The 25,048-nt window shown below is 39.0% G+C and overlaps 1 protein-coding gene across 3 annotated transcripts; it reads right to left on the reverse strand.

Moving 5' to 3' along the window:
• LOC111343179 (uncharacterized) lies at window positions 1-25,005 on the reverse strand. 3 transcript variants are annotated; one of them, XM_088748771.1, is made up of 28 exons: window positions 24,928-25,005; window positions 22,936-23,260; window positions 21,760-22,493; window positions 21,294-21,343; window positions 20,457-20,471; window positions 19,763-19,981; window positions 18,721-18,762; window positions 17,989-18,044; window positions 16,772-16,961; window positions 16,152-16,307; window positions 15,098-15,390; window positions 14,433-14,513; window positions 13,888-14,015; window positions 13,372-13,443; window positions 13,170-13,228; window positions 10,711-10,793; window positions 9,859-9,973; window positions 8,748-8,815; window positions 8,475-8,542; window positions 7,922-8,062; window positions 7,173-7,247; window positions 6,614-6,703; window positions 6,030-6,101; window positions 5,054-5,223; window positions 2,960-3,067; window positions 2,088-2,456; window positions 1,349-1,465; window positions 1-736 (listed from the first exon to the last, which is right to left on the reverse strand). In XM_088748771.1, exons 2-28 carry the CDS (start codon window positions 23,235-23,237, stop codon window positions 638-640), a joined length of 3,972 nt encoding a protein of 1,323 aa, XP_088604897.1. In that variant the 5' UTR covers window positions 23,238-23,260; window positions 24,928-25,005; the 3' UTR covers window positions 1-637. The 3 variants fall into 3 exon arrangements, with proteins under 3 accessions (XP_088604897.1, XP_088604898.1, XP_088604899.1); XM_088748772.1 differs by having other exon boundaries at window positions 22,936-23,320; window positions 24,928-24,995; XM_088748773.1 differs by lacking the exon at window positions 20,457-20,471.
• Between the last annotated feature and the right edge of the window lie 43 nt (window positions 25,006-25,048).

Here is a 25,048-nt window from a genome sequence, read left to right on the forward strand (position 1 = left end):
TCAGAGAACAGGGGTTTAATAAGCAGAGATATAGCTCCGCACGTGCATTTTGATAATTTGTTCACTTCCTAACCTCCTAACCATTCGATTCAAAATAGCAACGTGAAAACACTACGTTTGCTTTGCCTCTGATGGCAAATTAATCAAGTTTGTAAGTGAAGTTTCATACCTTTATCAGAGGAAGGTGAGGTCTAGCGCTCTTAGAAATGGTAAACACATGGAGCCACTCCCGTCAATCTTACGAGAAATGCAAGTTCATTTTTTAAACCGACCCTTTTATTAGCGTCGTCGTCCCAACTGCTTAAGGTCCCAATAAATTAGGAGTGAGGAGAACGAATGGACGCCACTTGGGCTGTCTGTCTACATGAGCAAAATTCGCAAAATACAATTGTCTGATCTGAAAACGAGGGTGAATTATAGCTGAATAACTGGAGATAGATTGCCAAGTGAATAAAGCCTGAAAGGGGATCAAGTCTCTTAGCTTTATCGTCTCCTGGAAAACTCCTGGCGCATTTCTGACATGATCATAAGCGTGGTCATGATGCCGATTTGAAGTGAGACATTGCCTTGTCAAATCTCCATAACTCTCAGCATCCTATGTAATCTAAGGAGCCAGCACGTGCCCACGCATGCAATGTCACGTGGTGACCTGCTTGACTAAATGGAGTCTTGCCAGACCCGAGGCGGAACCTGAGGCGAGCCACATGTAGGATTGTTTACTGGGATTAAAACGGACCTAAAAAAAAGGAAAAAAAATTTGAGATTTAGCACCGCGTTAACATGAAACGGCAAACGTCAGCTTGCCCTTTCAAGTTTCCCGTGAACCTTGCTGCTTCAGCTTCGCATGAGCCTACGTCATGGTGAAATTGAAGGCGCCATCTTGTATGGCTTACAAAGAATAGTTTTGGTGCCCTTTCTCCGGCAATTAACTTCTACTCTGCGTGAGAAAAAGTGAAGAGAATCTTGAGAACAAGGCAAACGCGAAACAGGTTACTTTCACGTAGAAACGGCAAAGTGCAACCGGCAGAGGTGAAAAAATGGCGGGAAAAACATGGTCACGTGGTCACTCTTGCCGTTCATGTTTCACGTAACTCTCTATTGTTGACATATGAATCAAACCAGAAGGTGAAAGTAGCAAAAGAAAAAGAAGTCAGTGAAAAAGTTCAACGACTTCTTAATCCCGTAACTCTGTCCCTACATCTTCTTATTAATACTCCCCACTAGCTGCTACACGTTTTCTTTTAAATGACTTTCGAGAATCTGGTATTAGATCAAGATAACTTCTCGTGATGAGTTTGAATAACAGCAAGATTTTACTACAACTCACATATGTCACGGATATTCCTACCTTCTGTATCGCTTGAGGATTGGCAAATTGATCATACGGAATGGTTTGCATGGTGCTTGGAGACAGAAGGCGTTTGAAATCTGGATCTGATTTGTTGACTCTGTCCTTAAACTCCAACTAGAAGTGTGGAAGAAAAACACAGTTGCATCATGTCGTCTAAATCATCATAGCAAAATACTTTACCTATTACTGATGATACAAAAAAAAGTATCACTTGCGTTATTTTTAGAGAAGTGAGTGGATCGACATTTAAACAAAATAAATGAATACCTTGATAGATAGATGGGTAAGAAAATAACTAAGTAAAGAAGGAGAGACAAAAAGTCACCCATAGCTGATTAATAAGCGAAAGATGATGTTATTCAATGACTGACAATTTCAATATAGGAGAAAAGATCTGAGAGTTCCCAATAAGAGTCGAACCACCGTCCCTCAGATAAGTATGATAAGTAGTTCGGGCGCTCTATCACTCAGCTATAAAAGACTCGTGGTAGGCTAGGCCTTTAACTAGGTCTATACTGAAAAACGTTCTACATACTGCGAGGATGGGAATGTCGATATGTGATGATTCTGCGCAACGATGGTGTAAATGAATATGGTTCATTTCAAAGCCTGGTGTTTTTTTTTTTAAGTGAAAAATTATGCTATTTAGCGAACGACCCTGGCATACTCGGAGAAAAAGGATTCTAAGTGTTCCCAATAGGAGTCCATCGTTCGACTTTCCGATTAAGAAACTTACTGCATTAACATCATAAAACACAAGTCTGTGTTTCTCAAACACTTCTCCTAAAGTCTTTGGTGGAGTGGGTATTCCCTTTTTTCCGGCAGCGTCACTATCTGTTTTCTCAGACTTATTAGTGGTTTTCATCATCTCGTCTGAGCCTGATTTCGAAGTTGACGCGTTCGTTGAAGATTTGTCTGCAGAGGCACTGATTTCTTTCATCGTCCGGTCAATACTTGAACCATTGTTCCTGGTAGAACAACCATCCGTTTGAGTTTTCCGAAATGAGTCAGCGTTTGTCTGTTCACCCTGATAAACGTCTTCCTTATTTTGTTCACTAGATGAAGTATTGCCAGCAATTTGTTCCAAAAACGCCCTGTAGACGGCCTAAAACGAAACTTAACAGATCAGCCCCCCAAAAGTAACAACAGTTTTTGGACCGAGCCCCCCTTTATTTCTTCTCTATTTGCTACCTTACCCAAACAGTTTCCATTTTTTTAGAGAGGATGTGTTTGAGAAATTCGAGCAATGACTAAGCACAAAAGGTGTGAGACACAAAACAAAATACGTTCTTTTTGAATGCATGTGTCAAGAAAATATTGCTTACTTAATTAGTCGAGTTTTCCCACATCAAAAACGTACATCGTTCGCACAATGTTTTCGTGACGTTACTTTTCCCCATGCGGTTTTCCAGAGTAAATGTGGATAAAAAACGACCAGCGATTGCAATATAACTAGATAATAAGTAACTAAAGTAAGTTGTTCGCGTGAAAATGTCGTTCAACGGTCACCTACTTCAATGACATCACTAGGGCTACAGACTTACTATAGCAAAAAGCAGCTACCTTGCGGAGATCGATAGTATACGTATAAAATTTATTACTTCTTACAAATCTAGTAAAGGTTTTCTTTTTCTTGGGTAACACATGGACAGCTACAACTTCACCGGCAGCATCTCCGCAGGCTAAGATGTTTGACCACTCAGACATTGATATACTCTGATTGAACGTGGAAAAAAAAAAGGAAAAAAAAAATGAAGTCAAATTCGAGAACTGGTATATGGGGGCCGAGAACCGCCATTGAAAATATTCAAATTTATAGGAATTATTTTTGTTCTTTTTTTTTTTTTCAATTTCAATTTATTTCGCATTTTTCTTTTTAAAATAAAAGCAAGTGAAAGTAAAATGTAAAATAGAAATAAAATGAAACCAAAGATAAATGAAATCAAATCAAAATTAAATACTACCTGGCCGAGCGCTGCCACTATTTTTTTTTTTTTTTTTTCTTCGAGGTCGGAAAAAAAAATTTGTTCGTGGCCGACCGCTGCCACATGGCCGAGGGCTGCCAAACAAACCCAGAATGCACTACCATCAAAAAGTTCACGAGAAGCAATTTCTGGGTGGAATAATTCATACCGATGTCCTTGTACGTCTAGCAGCATGAGTTTTTTGTCTCACTTTTCATAAGAAAAATGGGTTAGACATTGAGCCTTCTGACCCATAACATCTGTTTCCTCGACACAACAATCACCAGTATTGTTTAAGTAATTGGTAAACTGTCCATCAATAAACTCCTCCACAGTCACAAATTCTCCTTTATCATCTTCGCCATAGTAGATCTTTCTATACCTTAGGACCTCTCCCGAATGCATCAATAGCATGTTTTTCAATGATTTTTTGTTCCAACTGGCGAGCAAAATTCCTTGCAAGAAGATGCATCTGAACTGCCTTTTGGGTGTGCTGTTGGACAGTTTGCCCAATGTCATTTATTCCCTTCACAGCATCCGGAAGGTATCTTTTAATGACCCAGGTAGTCCCCTTGAACTGTGGGTGCTTTGTGGTTGCTTTGTATGCATTGCGAAACCCACCGTGAGCAAATGGCTCTTTTTCTTCATTGAATTCGACAGTTATTATTATACAGCTCCTTTCCTTTAATTAAATTATGCGTTGTATCTCCTGCATCACGCTTCTTCCCTCTTTTCGCAGTCACTTTCTCTTTTAACTTTTTCCACGCGGCATCCGCCATACTAGAATCTTGAGAGGCATCCTGCAAAGAATTCTGGGTTTGTTTGGCAGCCCTCGGCCATGTGGCAGCGTTCGGCCACGAACAAATTTTTTTTTTCCGACCGCGAAAAAAAAAAAAAAAAAAAAAAAAACTAGTGACAGCGCTCGGCCGGGTAGTATTTAATTTTGATTTGATTTCATTTATCTTTGGTTTCATTTTATTTCTATTTTACATTTTACTTTCACTTGCTTTTATTTTAAAAAGAAAAATGAGAAATAAATCGAAATTAAAAAAAAACAAAACAAAAATAATTCCTATAACTTTGAATATTTTTAATGGCAGTTCTCGGCCACCATACTGGTATCTTCAGGCCAAATATGACTCATTTCCTGCATTAGAGCGCTTTTCGATTTACTGTCGTAGACCCAAAACTAAAGTTACGACGAAGCCCAATCAGAAGAAAGGAAAATACCTTTTAAGAGGCAATAAGGTTTCAAAGTAACACCGATGCCTAAAGCGAGGGAAAATGCGAGCGACCAACACGCCACGACGGTTGTAGTTTAGCGGCGCAAGTTTTCTGGACCAATAAAGGAGGGAAGTGAAGCAAAAACAAAGCAATCCCTGGTTAATTTTGACGCTCAATTGAAAATTGCTTTTTGAATGATGAATCACCACAGCTGACAAAGTTACGGCTCGAATCGGTAAATGTAAAAGAAAATGGTACGCAGGGAAACTGAGTGGTGCGGTCACATTCACGGTGGGAGGGGTGGGGGAGGGGCGAAAAGTGTTTCCTTGGGGCAGTCGCATATTCACTGCCCCAATCTATGTCATGAAGGCCGCAAGGGATCACACTCAACATAGCTTGCAAAGAAGACCGAGATTGGGAGTGGCAGTAGCGTATTCTTGTAGCGAGCTCATTAACAATGCAGTCGGCGAGAAGAACCGTCGTTTAAGTAGAATTCCTAATGAAATGTACATACCCAGATTGTACAGTTATGTGTGGACACGAGGCTGGTCAATCTCTCGTCTTTGTTGGTTTGAAATGTGAAATATCTCGCAACACACGGGTGCGTCAAAGTCTGAAATGCATCGTCTTCACAGCTTATGACATTAGCAAACCCGTACGGCCAATGAATCTCATGCGGTATACCTGTAAGTTAGGGGGTAAAAAAAAAAAAAAAAAAAAAAAAAAAAAAAAAAAAAATTAAGATTCAAACATCGCTCTAAAAGTTCACAGTGTTGACACTCCAGCACAAATGTTTCTCCTCCCGCGGAGAAGAGGTCTGAGCCTGATTATCAGTGCCAGACTTTCAGAAAACCTCTCCCCGACTCGTTTCAAATTTTCTACGGGTGGAGAACGTGCGTCTTGCAGTGCTAAAAATGATAAAATGCTCGCACGTTTTTTAAGCAATAGAGCACATTTTTCTGGATCCCATGAGCTCGAAAAAAAAAACACACACACACACACACACACACACACACACACACACAAAAAAAAACAAAAAAAAAACGCTCTATTGCTTTTATGACATAACTAGTTACTTGCGGGCTTTATAACCTTATAAGGCATCCGCTTGGAAACTGAATTGACCAATCAGAGGATGCGTACCATGTTCATTGAGTAAAAGCATCACATAGAGACATTCTTGTCCTAGCAGTTTGCCGGATGTTCTTGCTATGAACTTAATTAAGAGTCTCCCGTAGCTCAGTGGTAGAGCATTCGAAAGGTCGCAAGTTCGACCCTTAGTGGGAGCACTTTGGTTTTTTTTTTTTCCCGAATATGCCTGTGTCATTCATTATGTATATTATCTTTCACTTTAAAAAATGTTGATTAAGCCCCCCAATGAAAACCTTTTTCAAAGGGAATAATTGACCGCCCATGTAACTCGAATCAGTTACTTTCTCTTTCGTGTAAACAACAAAGTGTAAAGAAGTGAAGTTGATTCGAATACGTACCTCGTTTTATGACAGCTACCGGTATTAAGGGAGACCTAAGATTCCACACTTTATACATTCGATCATAACCCCCTAGAAATCGGAAACAAAGACACGAATTTTAGTTCAGTTGGTTAAGTTTTAATACTCACGTCATCAGAAACATCACGCCGAAGTCGCTTTAGATAATAAAATCTGAAGATATGTGACATGATAACTCGTTCATTAATTTTCGCGCGATTCTATGGGCAACTTTACGTCACGTGGTTCGTCGCATCTCGGCCAAACATTCAATTCTCAGACAATAACTCAGCCGTGGAGACTGTCAGCCGGCAAAGCAGCCACCAGAAGAGGTTTATTTTACTACATATTGAGTGCCTTTTTGCCAAGAAAAACGAGCCAGTCAAGGAGATCTTCTGTGTTGGAGACACGTATCTTGAAATGCGGTGTTACATATAAAAATAAATAAATAAATAAATAAATAAATAAGCAAACAAACAAACAACGCTCGTCTACAGTTGCCTGTTCTCAACATCAACTCCTCTCGCCAATGACGTCAACATTGCGTTGTTGGTATACCTGTGATCAAAAATTTCACGGTTTACCTGTAACAAGGTAGTCAGGACATTCGTGGCACCAAGCCAGATCTTTGATCACTGATGAATTCGCTGGAATATGAAGGAAAGGAGCCAGACCTGTGACAGATGAAATTTAAAATGGGAAATCAGTGAATTATGCGGTAGAAAGATATACAAGCTTCCATCTCTAGAGAGTTATGCAAGAAGCAGCCCATGAAAGTAGAAACAGTTCTATTACTGGAATATCGAGATTACAAACTCCTGCAAAGCATTCACTCTTCGATAATGCGACCTATTTGAAAAGAAACTGTATTTCTACTGGAAAATAGAGTAAAGCAGAAACTTTAGAAAATAGCGTTTGCATGAGTTGGTGATTTTCTGAGATGTTGGTACAGGTGGACAAAAGCGTTACACCATGTCTCAAAAATTGTAAAGATGTTCCCTTCACTTGCAATCCTGGATTAAATCTGTGTTTATTTATTCATTTAAGTCTTTTTTCTTTAAGACGTTCAATCATCACCACTGCTACACAGCAGTGGTTAAGCCTGGAAGCTATCAATAGTCAATTTAGTAGATTTATACTCACGAAATGCTTTCCCATCATTGTCGGTTTCCTTAAGCAACGGCGATTCGGTCAAAAGATTCCAGATTGCCACCGATCCTGAAAGGAGTGTCATCATCAGCATTCATTAAACGAGAAAAGGTTCTTTCAAGGAAAATTGTTGCCCGTCTTTCCCCCCCCCCCTCCAAAAAAAAAACCAAGAGAAAAGATTGGGGAGGTGGGGGTTGTGTGGGGGAAACGGTGAAGTCAAGCATCTAATTGCAAGATGCTAACGAGTAGATTTGAAAATGAGTTCTTTGATACATTCCATTAACTCTGTCAATCTAGGATTTTACAACATTTGGCAGTAATATCGCAATCTGACTGGCCAATTTGCCGTTGTCGATGACAGTACAGACAACTCTGCTCGCGTTGAGGTGTCACGCACTGAAAGAATATTTTTATTTCACGTTGATATTGTGGTAAAAATATACTCAGCCACGCCTCATGAGTCCGCATCAACACCTTGACCACTGTGATGACGAATATCATTGTCGATAAAAGAGTACCGACCACGCTAAACAACTGTCATTGGTAACGATTATGGTTGAATGATAAGCTTACCTTGTTACACTGATACCTTTCATGAAAATTCAAGTTAAACTTCAGAAAAGCTTTTCAAAAAAAAATACGAACGCCCAGCCAAATTATCATTTCAAATCAAATGTAATCAGGTCGATGCTATGGATGAAATTGGATAAACTTATTCATTTTCGGCGTAAAACAATTCTCACCATCGGAAAAGCCAGCCGCTATCTTCTCGTGCATGGCACATGGAAACCATTTTGCACACCAAGCCTGACCACTCTCTCCATTGTAAGCCACACCCAAGGAACATGGGATCAACAGAGCATGGGGAATGAGACGAAATATTACTGAAAAAGATGAAAAAAAAAGAAAAAAAAAAAAGATTCCTTGACAATCTGTTTGCGTCTCTGTAGTTCTCTAAAACAGAACTAACCGCCTTTACAAAGTATGGAGCAACGCTACAATTCTACCCAGAAGCAGCTCTCGTTCTCGATTAGTTCTTACGCCTAATCGTACGTTTCTGTAAGCCTCTCCAGCGTATCACATGAGTACCAGAAATGGCCAAAATACTCATGGTGAGACCAAACGAGCAATCTTCATCAAAAATCATTAAAATGCAGCAGGCTAAATACCCTTTTGAAAAAATTACTCCGAAACGCTATTAATTGTTTCCGCTAAACTAAGAAAGTTGTTTTAATATCAATTTTTGGATAATCCCTAAAAAAAACAGACCTGCACAAAACTCATCACTAGCAATACCTGTCTTAAAATTGCTCTCTGAGTCCTTCACCTCTTCGACAGATTTCAACTCAGAGGGCCAAGGAATGCTGTTAAAAAAGGAGAAAACATTAGCATTATTTTTGAGCAACTGTTTGTCACCTAAATCTGATCCAAAAATCGCATAGAAAACTGTTAGCTTCTTCTTTCTAACATCAATTTTCTGGTAAAAAAAAAAAAGGTTTTTCAACAGCCAAAATCCTTGTGTAGCACAGTGCTTACCAGAAGTTAGGGCGAAAAAGTTTAGAGATATACCTTAGAATACGAACCAGGCCATCGCTACATGCCACAGCTATAACACCGAGACGTGACAGACACTCTTTCTAGCAAATAGAAAATAATAGTAGAGTAAAGTATTTGAATTATTTTCACGTGTAGAAATGGAATCAGAAAATTTTGACAACTATATCAACTATTCTCTAAGGAATACAGGGGGTAAGTTTCAGAAGAAACTGTGGTACTGCGTCGGTGGAGGAGTAAAACAAGATAATATATATCTTATTAACCAAGCGCGAGGGCCGCACTGGGAGAATATCGGCCCGAGGTCTTGACAGTACTGACCGAGCTGCGCTCGGTCCGTACAAAAAAGACCGAGGGCCGATATTCTTCCAGTACGGTCCCGAGTAAGCTTGGTTAATAAGAGATTTATTATACGACTGAAGTTCAAAGGGACAAAAGTGCGGTATCATTCGGGACAGTGCCCGGTCCAATACTGAGATAATATTGACTGGCAATAGAGCATTTTGATTGGCTGATTTTAGTCATTGGCCCTCTGACTGCCCGAGTCGTGTAATAATTAGTTTTATCAACTGAGTTAATAACGTAAACTGGCCTCCGTAAAGAGTTCCTAGGCTGATGTTTTGAGCGTTATCCCTTCGTCAGAGCGGAGGACGAAGGACTAACACTCGAAACGTCAACTTTAGACACTCTTTACGGTGGTCAATTACATTATCAACTCAGTTGATAAAACCAAATCATTTTCTAAGAAACATGATCGGAAACGAGTAACCTAAGCAACTCTACATCTGCATGTTGGCTCTAAAAGTTTCAATGTAAACTCAAGAGAACGTGATATCCAATCGAAGTAAAGAGTCAATGGCTCTCTATCATTCCTGATGTCACGACCGTTATTCAAGCAATTATTTTCTATCACAGTGATTTCAAGTTCGAAAAAGTGCGTCTCATGATACAAGTGCAGGAAAAAGGCAAACAATATCTTTGTATGAATTCCAACTATGACTTCGAGATCAAAGACCAGGACCGATTTTGTATCATGGATTTCATCAGTTTTGACCGGTAACCAAAGACTTCTGTCTGTTTCACTCACCTCGCGTAGTCTATATTTGAAGGGGCACAGAATACTTACTTGATTCGTATCAGAGGAGGAAGGTTCCCATGTTCCAGATGGACACCAGCTGATGTCCCATATGGCACCAAAGTCGTGCGCTATGCCGAGTGACAAGGTTGGTTTCGACCCTGAACTGAAAGAGAGAAAAGCTTTTCTGCTAAATAGTGAAAAGAAAAAGAGGCTACATTACTTGTCAAGCACTGACCCTGTTAACGCTCTTTTCTTGGTAACAAAGGGCAACGTCACAGGTTATCTCAGTTACATCAGTATTAAAATAAAACGTTAGTTCATACAATTAAAATATCTGGTTGGGTAGATAAATAAACCAATTAATAAAGCACAATTTTCATCAACAATAAACATCAGACGAGGTGAGTGCACGGAGTTTTGCAAAGTAACTGCAGTGATTAAGTGTTACCTCACAGCAATCCTGATTTCTATCGCAAAAAGAGGCACATTGAGTATATCTTAAACTAAAAAACCTCTTTGATGTGAGAAGTTTTCAAAATGAGGAAGGCAGCAACAAAAATAACGTTCAGTACATCTACGACTGACGGGCATGAGTAGATACTGAAAACCGTTCCTGGGAACTTTTTCAAAAATAATCGATAGTATTCTGAATATTTTTTAAACACGACTCATCATCTCTCATGTCTTTCTTACGCCAATTTCTCGCCCCAATGAAGTAAGAAAGACAGGGGAAATCATGAGTGAGATCTTGAAGTAAGTTAGGACATACGGGAGATGGAAAGTGGTGTAGAAAAAAGTCAGGAGACTTCTGAACTTTTGGAAAAAATTTCCCAGCAGCGTCCAGTCTTTTGTATCTACTGTGTGTGAAATACTCTAGAATATAATATCATCAACTCTCACCTGGCCGAGTTTACTTTTAATTGGCCAGCATTCCAAAGTTGAATAAGTCCTTTACTTGAAAAGCATTTGTGAACCTTGTGAACCTAACATGAAATAATGAAACACCTTAGATGTGAAGGAAATATTTAAGAGGATGTCATGTTTCCAATCAATATAACCAACAGCAACACCCTACCAAATAAGTCATGGCAATCAAAGTGTTTCATTGTAATCAGGGCTCGACACTAACGGTAGCCAACTAGCCACAGACTGGTAGAAATTCAGTTTGGCTAATGGTTTTCGATTTCGACTAGCCAGCTTGGCTAGTAAACAAACTGAAATTGTCGTAACATCTGGGACGTCACTAGCCACTTGGCAAGTAAGTTGAAAAGTGAGTGTCGAGCCCTGGTAATACACTCTAACTGTTTGCTATGTTCACTAGAAGGTTACTCAAGGTATTACTCTGCGCTAAATAATCTTTGAGCGACCTTCCCATCCAATTTATCCTATTTTCCATCCCATTTTTTTTTTCAATTTTCTCCTTAAAACTCCCCTGTGGTAACTAATCTTTGAGCGAATTTTCCATTCCATATTGTCCCATTTTCCATTCTATTTTTAAATAACACAACTGGTATTAATATTAATGTCGCCCAACGAGAACGAAAAGGAGAAATACCATGCCCTTGTCTTTGCTGTACAAGCCTTATTCTCTATTGGGAGAGAAGGGAACAATGGCGATGATGATCTCGGTGTGTCTGTTTTCTTTATCGTTTGCCAGCTTGGTTCATTCCTTTAATATTAGCATCTTCGTTGTTAATTTGTTTTCTAAACGACAATAACCCTTAGATCACCGGATCAATACTCATGGTCTTAAAATAGGTGAGGAGAATTTGCTACCTTTCTATAATAGAGAAATGGATAGATATTCTAGTCTTCTCGGACAAGGACGAATAAACCGTAGGCCCCGTCTCCTGCAGGGTTAGGGGTAGGAGACGTTAATTTCCCACGCACGAGATTACTGTGTGGTGGATGTCCTCCCCTGGGTGGGATGGGTGGGTGTTAGCCCTGAAAAGCCCCTATGGGGAGTGGTCAATTAACATATGTATGTATGTATATGAGAACGATCCTTCGCAGTAAAGCACTATTTGAGCAATAGTGAAAATCAGACCTGAAAAAAATTTCAGGCCTGTACGGGACTCGAACCACTGACCTCTGCGATACTAGTGCAGCGCTCTACCAATTGAGCTAACAAGCCAACTGGGAGCAGGCCATCAAATTAATTCGATATAAACCCGTAGATGATAAATCAAACAACAACAAACATATGAAACATATGTGTGAACTGCGGTTATGAGACGTATATGAGAACGATCCTTCGCAGTAAAGCACTATTTGAGCAATAGTGAAAATCAGACCTGAAAAAAATTTCAGGCCTGTACGGGACTCGAACCACTGACCTCTGCGATACTAGTGCAGCGCTCTACCAATTGAGCTAACAAGCCAACTGGGAGCAGGCCATCAAATTAATTCGATATAAACCCGTAGATGATAAATCAAACAACAACAAACATATGAAACATATGTGTGAACTGCGGTTATGAGACGTATATGAGAACGATCCTTCGCAGTAAAGCACTATTTGAGCAATAGTGAAAATCAGACCTGAAAAAAATTTCAGGCCTGTACGGGACTCGAACCACTGACCTCTGCGATACTAGTGCAGCGCTCTACCAATTGAGCTAACAAGCCAACTGGGAGCAGGCCATCAAATTAATTCGATATAAACCCGTAGATGATAAATCAAACAACAACAAACATATGAAACATATGTGTGAACTGCGGTTATGAGACGTATATGAGAACGATCCTTCGCAGTAAAGCACTATTTGAGCAATAGTGAAAATCAGACCTGAAAAAAATTTCAGGCCTGTACGGGTTTATATCGAATTAATTTGATGGCCTGCTCCCAGTTGGCTTGTTAGCTCAATTGGTAGAGCGCTGCACTAGTATCGCAGAGGTCAGTGGTTCGAGTCCCGTACAGGCCTGAAATTTTTTTCAGGTCTGATTTTCACTATTGCTCAAATAGTGCTTTACTGCGAAGGATCGTTCTCATATACGTCTCATAACCGCAGTTCACACATATGTTTCATGTTTGTTGTTGTTTGATTTATCATCTACGGGTTTATATCGAATTAATTTGATGGCCTGCTCCCAGTTGGCTTGTTAGCTCAATTGGTAGAGCGCTGCACTAGTATCGCAGAGGTCAGTGGTTCGAGTCCCGTACAGGCCTGAAATTTTTTTTCAGGTCTGATTTTCACTATTGCTCAAATAGTGCTTTACTGCGAAGGATCGTTCTCATATACGTCTCATAACCGCAGTTCACACATATGTTTCATATGTTTGTTGTTATATGTATGTATGTATGTATGTATCACCCTTTGGAGTCATAGTTCAGATTACCACTCGTTCTATCGACTCACCTCGTCCAAAGATCTATGAGTGCTAATTGCCAGAAACTGTTCTGAATTCTTGGTAGAGTCTAGTACACACAATAAAAAAATAGAGCAAGTTAAGTGAAGACACGCCAATGGTTTTATAGTTGAATTTCTGTACCTTATCAGAAAAACTGAATCAAACTCCAATCAAAATAGGTGTGAAAGTAACAAGGAGTAGATGAGTTACCTGGGACTGGGCACCAATCCATTGCCCAGACTGGGCCACCAACATTAAAGGTCACGTCGCCATGGATAGGACCTGACGAAAAGCATCTGTATTAGTTGGCACCAAAGCACAAAGCACAAATTATCCTCGCGAAATATAGCTGGGCAACTTTTGTCGTCTTTCATAATATTTCCGTGTATCATGAACTTAATATTGTAACTTTTGCGATTACACTTGCAAATTGTTCATTCTTTTAGTGCAACTCTTTGATGTTCATCCTGTGAGGAGGAAACTAAATGCGGATTCGATGACAATTTCATATTCAACCAGGAACAAAGTAACGAAATATCTGCTGTTGTTGACCATTCCACGCTCGGTAGGTTGGCTGTAATTATTTTTTTCTTTACCAGGAGAGAGTGATAGAATTCACATTTTTTCATATTTTCTTCTGCTCGAATGACCTAACTTGTACACCTTTTCACCACAATACACATCATCTTCATAATTAATTGAAAGAGGCTCTATCGAAAATCTTACTATGATCTTTAGATGTACTCCCAAACAATGGTAGTTCTATGCTTTCCTCTAAGCACTGACTGTCCCCTTTTCTTCTTATCTGAAATGGTGGTGATGTGGTCGCTTCAGGTAAATACTGGTCGACTTCACTATTAACAGAGGAAAAATATAGAATGAAATAGACATATCCAAAATGGTGAATAACTTGGATGAGTAGTGTTCATGCATTCCTCTATAGAATAATTTAAAACATCTGTCAAGTGTGTCCCTTAGATGTTTTATCTGCCAAATCCGCTAAACGGTGTAATAGGTTATCAGGACATAGAAAATCCACAAGACTTTTTACAATCCTGAGATCACAGCCAAAAACACATTTTTGGAGAGGGTTTTGGAATCCGAAAAATATCCTATTCAAGGGTAACCTTTTTTTGTTTTCAATGATCCTTGGCAGTTGTTGGGCCTTGCCTGAACTTACGAACCTGCACGCTAACGACACTTCATCCATTTCACTTTGGAAAATTCGAAAATGGAATACCAAACACAAGAAAACCTTGACAATGACTTACCTGATTTCAACTTTACGCCAGTATGAGGTGGAGGGTCTCAAGTTTGGGAACAGGTCCCTGTCTGTGTACTCTTGCTTGCGCCTAAAGTTTAGAAAGTAGTAAAACGCGACCATATCAAGAGACCCTGAGGTACAAAATGAGTTATATCTTAAAAAAGGCATCTTTTCATTTAGAAAAAAAAAAAAAAATGCTATTTCTGAGTTGTAAACAGTCTCTATTTTAAGACACGGGTAGGTGCAAGGCCTAAGGTATGACAATTAATTTAAATAAATCCAACTTTTACCGTCATTGGTAATGCACTTGGTCTCATTTCGAAAGTTGAGGCCGTCATACGGGAAATTCAAATTTTTTCAAAAAGGCCATTTTCGAGTTACCTTTGGCCTTTTTTTCAAAACGAGGCCTGGTGCTCAGCCATTCTTGTGAAAACGAGTTTAATTTACATGTGAATGAAAACTTTTTATCACATGAAAGGATGAGCACCTGGACTCACTTTATAAAAAGAGGCTGAGGGTAAGAGCTATTGATTGGCAGTAAAGGAATGTGGGAGCCACACAAGTTAGTCATCGATATTAAGTCGGGCATTAAATCTCTTTCGCGCGCCAACATTGCAGATGTTCTGTCATGCGCATACGCTCTTCAATGCTACCGCTACTTAACTATTTTACCAGCTATCTGTTGTTATGTAACTCTCCGAGTCCTTTGCCCCAATGGGTCCAAATCCCACATTCTCGCCAGACGCTCTTGCAGGCTGTTTTCTCTTTTTTTTTGGTTTCGTGAACTTTGTTCTCTTGTCATCCCAAACAAAAATTTCTTCTGCATCCTCCGCGTCGTCATTCAGATCGCTACCACTTTCTTCGATCTCTTCAATCTCTACATCATCGCTGTCATCTTCGCTCTCACCTGAACTGACGACTTTAAAATCCACATCACTGCTGTCGGACTTTTCCATCCCCTTCGGCTGTTATAATGTACAAATAGTAAATTGCGTGCAAGAGCTGGCTGTTATGGTAGCCTCTTTTACCCTCAGACCCCTTAAGAGTGACCAGCATTTAATTTCTCCTTTATATCATCCCCTAAATGACACCTGAAGGTCATGAGAATAAAAGAAATGACAAACACTTAAAAGAGCTTTCGCGCGAAAACGTGATATCTTCACGCGCGAAATAACACCATTACTATGGTTACATAATAAATCGCGCCTTTCGAAGCGAATGTGAAATGATTTGGTTTGTTATTGGTGTTTACACAACGAATAGAATATTACATGGCCGCTTGGAGATACGAAATTTCTCGTTTCGTGTTGAAAAGGATTTCACTCGTTCGCGAACACTCGAAGAGAAATGTCGTATCTCCAGGCAACCATGAATAATCCTCTGTGTCAGTTCAAGACACCTTTCTCAGTTTGTTTCTTGGTCATATTAATCACGTCAACAGGTCGTTTGTAATATTGGTACCCTGATTGCATCGCGGTGAATGTTCGGTCCCCATATTGGACGGGTGGAAGATATGGAGGCAAAATTTCCCCGCTGCTACCGTTAATCAAATAGTGTAGTAATAAGGTGTTTCAATAACTTTTTCCGTAAACGGCTTCCGATAGTGCAAAGAGGCGGCTGAGCCTGGAAAGGGCCGTAATGAGAAACCCACGCACAAGAGTCTTAGGTTTTCATTGTGAAAACAATAATTGCCCTTTTATCAAATTTCACTTCTAGGAATATTTACCATATATCCAACATGAAGACGCTTGATATGGTTCTGGATAATCAGTAAGGAAAGATACTTCTTGCCACACGCCAGACACTTGTAAGAGATCGCTTTCTCGCAGTATTGCAAATGTTCTCTGAGGCTGGACACCGACTCAAACGTCTCTGAACATCCCTAAGGAAAGTCGAGAGCGAAGACAACATCTATGTAGAACCAGGGGGTTTGAACAACTTTTTTCACAAGCGGCTGTGCCCTGAAAAGGGGCTGGAAGGCTGGCACAACCAAACTGACAAGAAAGCCTCAACTCGTACGAATACTCCCGCGTAAAACGGCCGAAAGAGTAGCGTAAATTTAATGCCTTTTTTTATGTCACGAGCCTTTATTCGAAGGCTAATCTGGCGGCGGTACGATGTCTTATCAGTACGCCGCAGGAAAACTGCCGCCTAACCAGCTTTTCAAGAAACCCCTGTGTTAAACACCCGAAAGGGCTGCACAACTTTCTGTGTCCTTTTTATGTCAGGAGCCTTTACTCGAAAGCTATTCAGACGGCGGTGCGACGTCTTTTAAAAAAGGCCGCAGATATCTTACCCCAAAACAAGACACACTACACTTGACAGCCACGCGATAAAAAATCTTACCACGCCAGGACAAACTATATCTGACTCTGTTTTCAGCATTTCAGTCCACTGGTTCTCTTGCTCCTTTGAAACAACCCTTCCTTTAATTTTGGAAATCAGCTGGCTGAGAGCTCCCTTTTCTGTGTTCTTGGCCAGTTTGATTTCTTCAAGTTCTTGGTCTGTTGTTATTTGTTGCACCTTAGATATAGCCCTTTAACGAGATCAACTGACGGTTACTCACGCACGAACACACACACAAAAATGCTGTAATCTAAAAATACGATGATGTAATGAAACAATGCATGAAAGCTATCCTCGCAGTAAGAAACCCTATATATGTAGTAGTGCAAATCATACCTGAAAAAAATTCAGGCCCGTACGGGATTAGAACCCATGACTGATTTTGATACAACAGATTGATTTTCATTTATTCAAAATTAATAACGAAACCAATTTAAATTGATGAAGTTTAGATGGGGGGGCCCACATCTACGAGCTGTTAGTCTGATCTACTGCTTTTTGGTAGCATAACTAAAGCTGCAGGACCCAAAGCACTTTCCTTAACTCACGTGTAAGTAATTAAGGCGACTTAAAGTTCAGATTCTTCGCCCTTAAATACATTGGACCGTAAGCAGGTTGTTTGGGCATTGGTAGGTATGACGGCGAAAAAACATGAAAAAAGCTGATAAGCAATGCCCAGGTCACTTGAAAGCTCATGGCACAGCACCAATGTGAGCATACAAGTAGGTTGTAAATTTGTCATAAATTGTTTCACAAAAGTACTTGTTAACCCCATGTCCATAGCATTGGGGGTAACTAGGGAAGGGGGGTGGGGTAGATGCGGTAAAAATAACTCCAGAGGATAGCAGCAATCTCCTCAGGAAGAAAGTCACTATGGCAGCCGCACTACAACCTACTTCCAAGCACCTGTCACACAAAAACTACAAACAGCTATGGGGAATAAAATTTTAATTCTCTCCCAAAAGTGGAGGTCGGAGGGGTGGGGGGGGGGGGAAAGGGAGGGGAGGCAGCACGGAAAGAAAAGTGGCGGGAAAATCAAGCGTTTGCATGTGGCGCTGACTCTGCAAGCCTCCCTGGGTAAAACCACCGCACTAACTTGGTTTTAACCACACCTGAATTACATTTAGCCTTATGTAAAGTGGGCAAGGGATCAATACCTCATGAAACAAAGAAAACCTCCTCAGGTTTTTAAAAGAGGATGACCCTGAATACTTTACCTAGAAGCTGCCTTTCTTCTTGTTCTTCCACATGGCAGAATTTCAAGCTCCTCTTCCTAAGAATGCAGAAGATCAAAATCAAAATTCCTCTATGTCAGGCTTCCACCGGCATTTTGCTTAGCTTGCAATACTAAGGGGGGAGGGGGAGGGCAATAACATGGACACATTAGAAAAAGTGTCATGAGTTACAGTATCTTAAATACAACGATAAACATCAGGGCCCAGTTGTTCAAGGGAAGATCAAGCCATCCAGTGGGTGTATCACTATCCAGCAAATAAGTGTTGAAACATCGTACAATAATCGTAAAATACAATCATAATTTACCCTGCAGTGGAAAGCGTTACAAATGTAGCCAAAAGTGTTAGTTGTAGCGGGGTTCAAAAATTGAACATATTGCAAATGGTAGTTTTGGGGTCAAGACGGAATTTGTACGGGGGGGGGGGGGGTGTTGGGTGGGAATAAAAAAATTCGGAGATCAATGTTACAGGGCTGGGTAAAGATAACCCAGGGTTACTGTAAAATCTGATTTCAGATCTGGAAGCTTTAAAAGAAAATTCATTTTTATTCATTCTTTTTTGTCATTGGATGCTCTAAGAATAGGGAAAAATTAATTATACCAAAAAGATTCTTGAGTATAGAAATAAAGAAACCTGGATTCAAATTCAACCCTGGGTTAGTGCAAAGAAAACAATATATGCACAGCTACTGTAACCCTTTTATCTTTTTTGTACCTCATCTTTAACTTCTGAATGATCACAGTTGATAGGTTCACTCTACATTTAGGTAGAAGAAAAAATTTAATATTAATTACATTTTCATGAGCACATAATTACGGTAACAGGTGATAAAGATACATGCAGAAATCAGGCACAACATGAAAGAATCTATTTACTGGAAGCTTTTATGGGTGTGTAAAAGAGCAAAGAATGTTGCTTCTGTATCAATATGCCATAATGATTTTAAAGTAAAAGAAAATTGTTGGCTTGTACATGTATATGATACAAGTAGGGTAAATTTAAAGAAATTGGGCATTTTGAGACCTTGCTTAAAAGCTAGGACATTTAACAATTATTCGCTGAAGGAGAGGTGAATATTGTTGAATAATTATTCGACAATATTCACCGAGTAGTATAATTTCAGAGCTGAACAACAGAGAAATTTCTAAAATCATAACATTTTAGTAACATTTATTAACATTTTAGTTTAACATTCTATATAAACTGCACGGAGCGGTTTATATAGCGTCATATAAGGAACCGCTCGACCAATCAGATCGCTGGAAACTCTTTGTTCAGCTCTGAAATTATTATACTAAATTATGACAGCATCAGATACATGTAGCAGCAGTAAAAAAAAAAAAACAACAACAACAAGTCAGCAATGACATAAGGCAAGGCTGTGCTCTAAGGAAAATAGAATGGAACCCAGTGCTCTGAAACCGTGAAATCCAGGATGCCCAGCATAATGCTTTGTATGAAAAAACTAAAATTTCTGAGTCACACAAAAGTAAAAGTAAGGCGCCAGGAGCCCTGGGTGCTGCTGGAGCACAGCCTTGTTGGCTCAATTGTTTAAAGGGTGGATAATGTTATTGGTATCCAGTGCATGAGTAATAACAAAATATGCCATGCAACCAACCAGATAGAGGATGATCTAATAGACACGGCCCTATCCACACGACGAACAACTGGCATGGGGCAGCAAGATATTTATAAGAACATAAAGCTACATACATGTATCATGCATTAATTAAATTGGCAAAGCACAGAAAGTTACCTGAGAGTGTTTTGACTTCAAATGATATGTCAGCCCTGGGTAGGACATGTATTGTTTTCCACAAATCTCACAAGGAAACCTCTCTCTTTCCTCCTCTTTTATTCCACATATTTTCATGTGACATTGGTATCCCAGGGCAGTTGTGAACTTTGCTCTGCAACCTTGGTTTGTGCAAATTAAGGACTGTCCTGATTTCACTAGTCTTTTCAGTCGTGTGATCTGAAATAAAAAATGAATATTAAATCATACAGCTAGCCAACTTAATTCAACCATGTGATAACTTAATCAAAATTATGTGAGTGTGTTTCATATATCATGCAGCCACTATGAATGCCACCATGAATACCAACCTACAAAGAAAAAAAAACAACAACAAAAAACAAGTAAAGATTCATCAGAATGAATCATGCATGCTCAGTGATAAAGATCAGAGATGAATAGACATTATTATTATAATCATTCTAGTGCTTCCCATTTGCAATGCTGAAAATTCTGAAGTTAATAAAATCATGATGTATCTTTAAGGAGTGAATTATACAGTAAGTATAGGATTCACATTCAAAATCACATATACCTCAACTCTTTGTTTTTCTTTATAAGACCTTATTTTTGGATCATTATTTATTGTATTATAAACACCTAGCTCCTATTCACACAATTCTGCATCATGACGTGTTTATAACAGCAAACATACCTCGGTCACTCCCTTCTGTTGGAATGAAATTAAAAACAAAACTGTCAACTCATGATCCTCATTTATAATTTTATAACCATGACCTAGTTGATACGACCATTAGTATTTCATCAAACAATGACTTTATAAAGGCACTGTCTTGCGTCCAATCTAAAGACAAGAACTGTGAAAAATTGTCTTGCCTAAGTTTTTTTTTGGCTGCAAGCAGAATCTCTTAAGTCAAAAAATGGATGGTTTGTAGCACACAAAATGAAATGAGAAATTCATTTTCATCAAGTGCCTCAGAGTGACAAATTTGAAAAATAGAAATGTAAACAAAAGTATGTTTGTTGAGGATGGCACAGCAATCAATGTGTTTAGCTAGAAAATTTATTGAATTATCGACTGAAATCAATGGTTGTAAACAGTCACAAAACAGGTTACAAGACAGTGAAAAATTCTGTGTGAACCAAACAAAAAGGGGGGGACTTCACAAACAATGAGGGCACACCGGCAAACACGTGTAAGAAAAACTGAATCTTTAAAATCACATGACCAAGAAGTGTGCTATTAGGTAAGGGTCATGAGGCATAATGCAAAGGAGATAAGAAAAAAAAATTAAATAAATACAACAAATGAATATAAGAAAACAAAGAAAAAACATCACATCCTATTTTTTGATGAAAAAATATTAAGTTTTTTTGATGTATGTAAAAATAAATTGTAATAGTACCATAAATAGGAAAGGGAGGTTATTTAATGTCAAACTACTGGTGAAACACGTCTTAGTCATGAATGTACCAATTCAATCTGGTTGTTATGGTAAATTCTTTAAGAAGAGAGAATTAATTTAAGTACCTTTGATGATCTGCCCCTTTTTCCTGGCTTTGCAACGGCCTTTCTGTTAACTACCGAGAAATATCAATTTGAAAATAACCATGAATGAGAACAACACCCAGACAATTAGGAAGGTCGCTCTTTAACAGTGTGACCATTGAAATTACCTGTGTGTGTCACTTGATCGAAACTGAGGGAAACAAGGAATGAAGGAATTCCATCTAAATTCATCACACCACTAATTGCCTGCTTTGGACTGTGTTAACGGAAATTTCTTGGCTTCTGTTATGAACAAATAAAAGCATGACATCTTCATGGTATTTTGCAACAATACAAGCTCGTAATATTTCAAAGTTTTCCAAATAGGTACCACTCACTACTATCTAGTTTGTGGTATTTTGGATAATTTTGAAATATCACTAACACTGTATTATTGCCAAATACCTCTAAATCAGTCATGCCATTACCTATACTTGAATCACTGTACCTGCTGTTTTGACACGTGTAGGCTTTTTCTTTCTACTTTTTTCATCATTTTCAAAGTCATCATCAACATTGTCACCATCCCCATCATCATCATTGTTATGGTCAACACTATCATCAACATCATCATCATCATTAATATTGTCACCATTCTCAACTACAATCTCAACTTCACTAGCAACATCACTTTTATGCACATTATCCTCTCCACCACTAACACTACCAGCACCACTTTCCACTTTAATATCTCCATCACCATCATCAAATTCACAGCTGGCAGTATCACCTTTGCGCTTCCTACCACGTTTTTTACCAGATACAACGAGAATATTACAGCCTTCAGTAACATTTTCCACTACTAAACTTTTTGGTTTTCTTCCTCTCTTTTTGGGTTTATCATCTGAAACACCAGTTTCACTGTTTTCTTTTCTTTTTAATTGCTTGTTTCCTCTTTTACTTTCTGTTGTATCTTCCTCCTCATAAACAAAAATGTCTTTTCTCGGAGTGCGCACTCTCGTGGAAGTTCTTCTTTCAGTGCCATCAGAATTTTCCGTTTTCTTGGGTATTTCAACTGATGGAGATGATATTTCACCAGCCACCCTCTTTCTCTCTGTCAAATCAGAAGTTGCACTGTTATTGCTCTTGGCTGATGTATCTGTATTTTTCCTCGGCCTACCTCTTTTCTTCTTTACGGTTCCTTCTGATGAGGTGGCATTTCCTTTCATTTCCTTGAAAGTTCTAACATATAAAAATTAATCATTATGTGTAGGAGACATTTACAAAAATTTTCTTGGAATTTTTTATCATTGCGTGTTTGATCAGCTACTGAAATTTTACCTTGAAAAGCTAAAATCTCACGTTTTATTTTGAATGTGGTTATTAAATAAAATTTCTGTGACAAATTGTCAAATAACTAAAAATAATTTCAAAATACAGTGAGAAGGATTATGACGAGGTGTTGAGCTTAGCTTGGTTGTTAAATAAATAAAGATATTCTTGATTCCATCATGAACAACAGAAAAGGGTCAAAGAAATGAGTCACTTTTAACCCTATAACTGAGATTAGCATGTAACTTCTCCCTGTAATATCCTTAAATTATTTTTCAAATAAGTTATGAGAATACTTGTGACAAACTTATCAGTAAACATGATCCAGCTAGCTGAACATAACATTGCTTACTTGGGACTTGTTTGTAGACTTCCACCCTGGTTCCCTGAATGATGATCTAATGCTCTGTGTTCACGCAGGGTAACTCGAGACTGAAAGATTTGATTGCATTGCTCACACTTAAACTTTCTCTCTGAGGCGACCTCTTCGTGGTTGGCTTGTCTAATGTGGTATTTGAGACCCCACAGAGACTTGAAGTCATGATCACAGCCTTCAACAGGACATAAAACCACTCCATTTTTTGACAGTTCCTCTTTTAGTTCATCCAAGTTCAGTTTTATAGGTAGGTCATCTGAGTCTTTGAAGAGTGACATGGCACTCAATTAAACCACTCAGTCTATAAGAAGGGTTGCAGAATAAAGCATTTTCAGCCGGATTGTGTGCCACAAAACCAAAACTGATAAAAGAGGCCAACATCAGTAACAAGGAGCAATTGAGGACTCAGTGTAATATAAAAACTCTGATGAAAGGCTAATGCTTGAAACATCAGCTTTTCACTACTGTCTTATGAGTTTCAAGTTTTATTATTGTTATGACAATACTACAAAAAGTATGCACTGCCTGCAGTTAGCAAAGGCTAGTCTAGGCAGGCAGTGTTTAATACGTATATTATAAAATAAATATATCTTATTAACCAAGCGCGAGGGCCGTACTGGGAGAATATTATCAGCCCGAGATCTTGACAGTATGAGCCGAGTGCAGCGAGGTCCATACAAAAAAGAGCGAGGGCTGATATTCTTCCAGTACAGTCCCGAGCAAGCTTGGTTAATAAGAGATTTATTATACGACTGATGTTCAAAGGGACACAAGTGCGGTATCATTCGGGACCATTCAGGACCATTAGGGACAGTGCCCGGTACAATACTGAGAGAATATTGACCGGCAATAGAGCATTTTGATTGGTTGATTTTAGTTATTGGCCCTCTGACTGCCCGAGTCATGTAATAAAAGGATTTACAGAGCAGCTTGTAAGTTCAGCCCTATTTCCTTCTCAATGGAAGGAACACAGACTCCTTTGGACAAAATACAATGACCGCTTATCAAACCTTCAAAGCAATGAGCTTTTTCAAGTGTATCATGCATGCATCAAGAAAGAAGCATGAACTGGTAGCTAGCATGCTGTAATTGCAATCTCAGGCTAATCTGCTTGCTGTTGCACCAAGTTCATCTCTTTCACTCTGTCAGTCATTACCTGATTTGTCTCCTGTTGGTTAGGGATATCGTTTATAGCACTTCATTTTCATTTTTGCTATTTTCTTCTTCTTTAAATTAACCTTGAAAAGTCCTAATAATATGGTCTAGACTGGTGAATTTTGACACTTTTTGTCCCTTAATTTTGTCCAAAAAGTGAATTTACACTAACTCACGGAATATACCTGAACCTGCCGGTGTATAACTTTGTCTGAATTGCAAGATATGCAAAATATTTGTTGTAAAATAAGAATACATAATTTTTATACAATTCGTTTGAATCAATGAACTTCAATTAAAAATGAGCCGTCCACAATATACGATATGTATGTCAAGTTTTACTCGCAATAACATGGTCCACTTTCGAACTGGATTTAAATTTCTTTGACAACGAGAATTTTTGTGGAAATTTCCATAACTCAGAAAGAGCGGTAAAGCTTCGATTTTAACAGTTTCGGAGTGTACACATGTGCGTATTCAAGTTTTGAAATACATGTTGTTTCAAAAAACTGGAAAGGAGTGACCCTTGAATTTCTTGAACAAATCAAATTAGCTGGAAATAAAATAAAAAAGATAATTCAAAACACAGAATCGCCCCATCAAGTTTGGCCCCAGCGGGTCTCGAACCAGCGACCCCGAAGACCACGCTATCACGAACTCGCTCGCTGAAACGGGTATAGTTTCATCCTTTGCCATCATCCCCAAGAGAAATGTCTTTTCCCTCAGGATGATTGGTAAATATAATAAAAGGGCATTATAGTAGAACATGGGACTCAACTACCAGCAAATTTGAGTAATTATGTTTAAACGTACCTCCAATTTCATCGTTAAGATTTCAGAAGAAGACGCCATTTTGTTGCACTTGTGGCTGATTGATGTCGATTTCTGAGATACTGGAGACGAATAAACTCCAGCTTCCGGTATCTTCCTGTAT

Source organism: Stylophora pistillata, chromosome 2, assembly GCF_964205215.1.
Source record: "Stylophora pistillata chromosome 2, jaStyPist1.2, whole genome shotgun sequence".
Taxonomy (NCBI): domain Eukaryota; kingdom Metazoa; phylum Cnidaria; class Anthozoa; order Scleractinia; family Pocilloporidae; genus Stylophora; species Stylophora pistillata.

What these genes read in the sequence shown, in the direction of transcription:
- LOC111343179 (XM_088748771.1), bottom strand. Translation starts at nt 23,237, where the DNA reads ATGTCACTCTTCAAAGACTCAGATGACCTACCTATAAAACTGAACTTG. An exon ending in ATTCAGAAGTTAAAGATGAG is followed by an intron (nt 18,045 to 18,720) that starts GTACAAAAAAGA and finishes CTGCATTCTTAG; the next exon opens with GAAGAGGAGCTTGAAATTCT. An exon ending in TTAAAAGTAAACTCGGCCAG is followed by an intron (nt 9,974 to 10,710) that starts GTGAGAGTTGAT and finishes TCTCTCTTTCAG; the next exon opens with TTCAGGGTCGAAACCAACCT.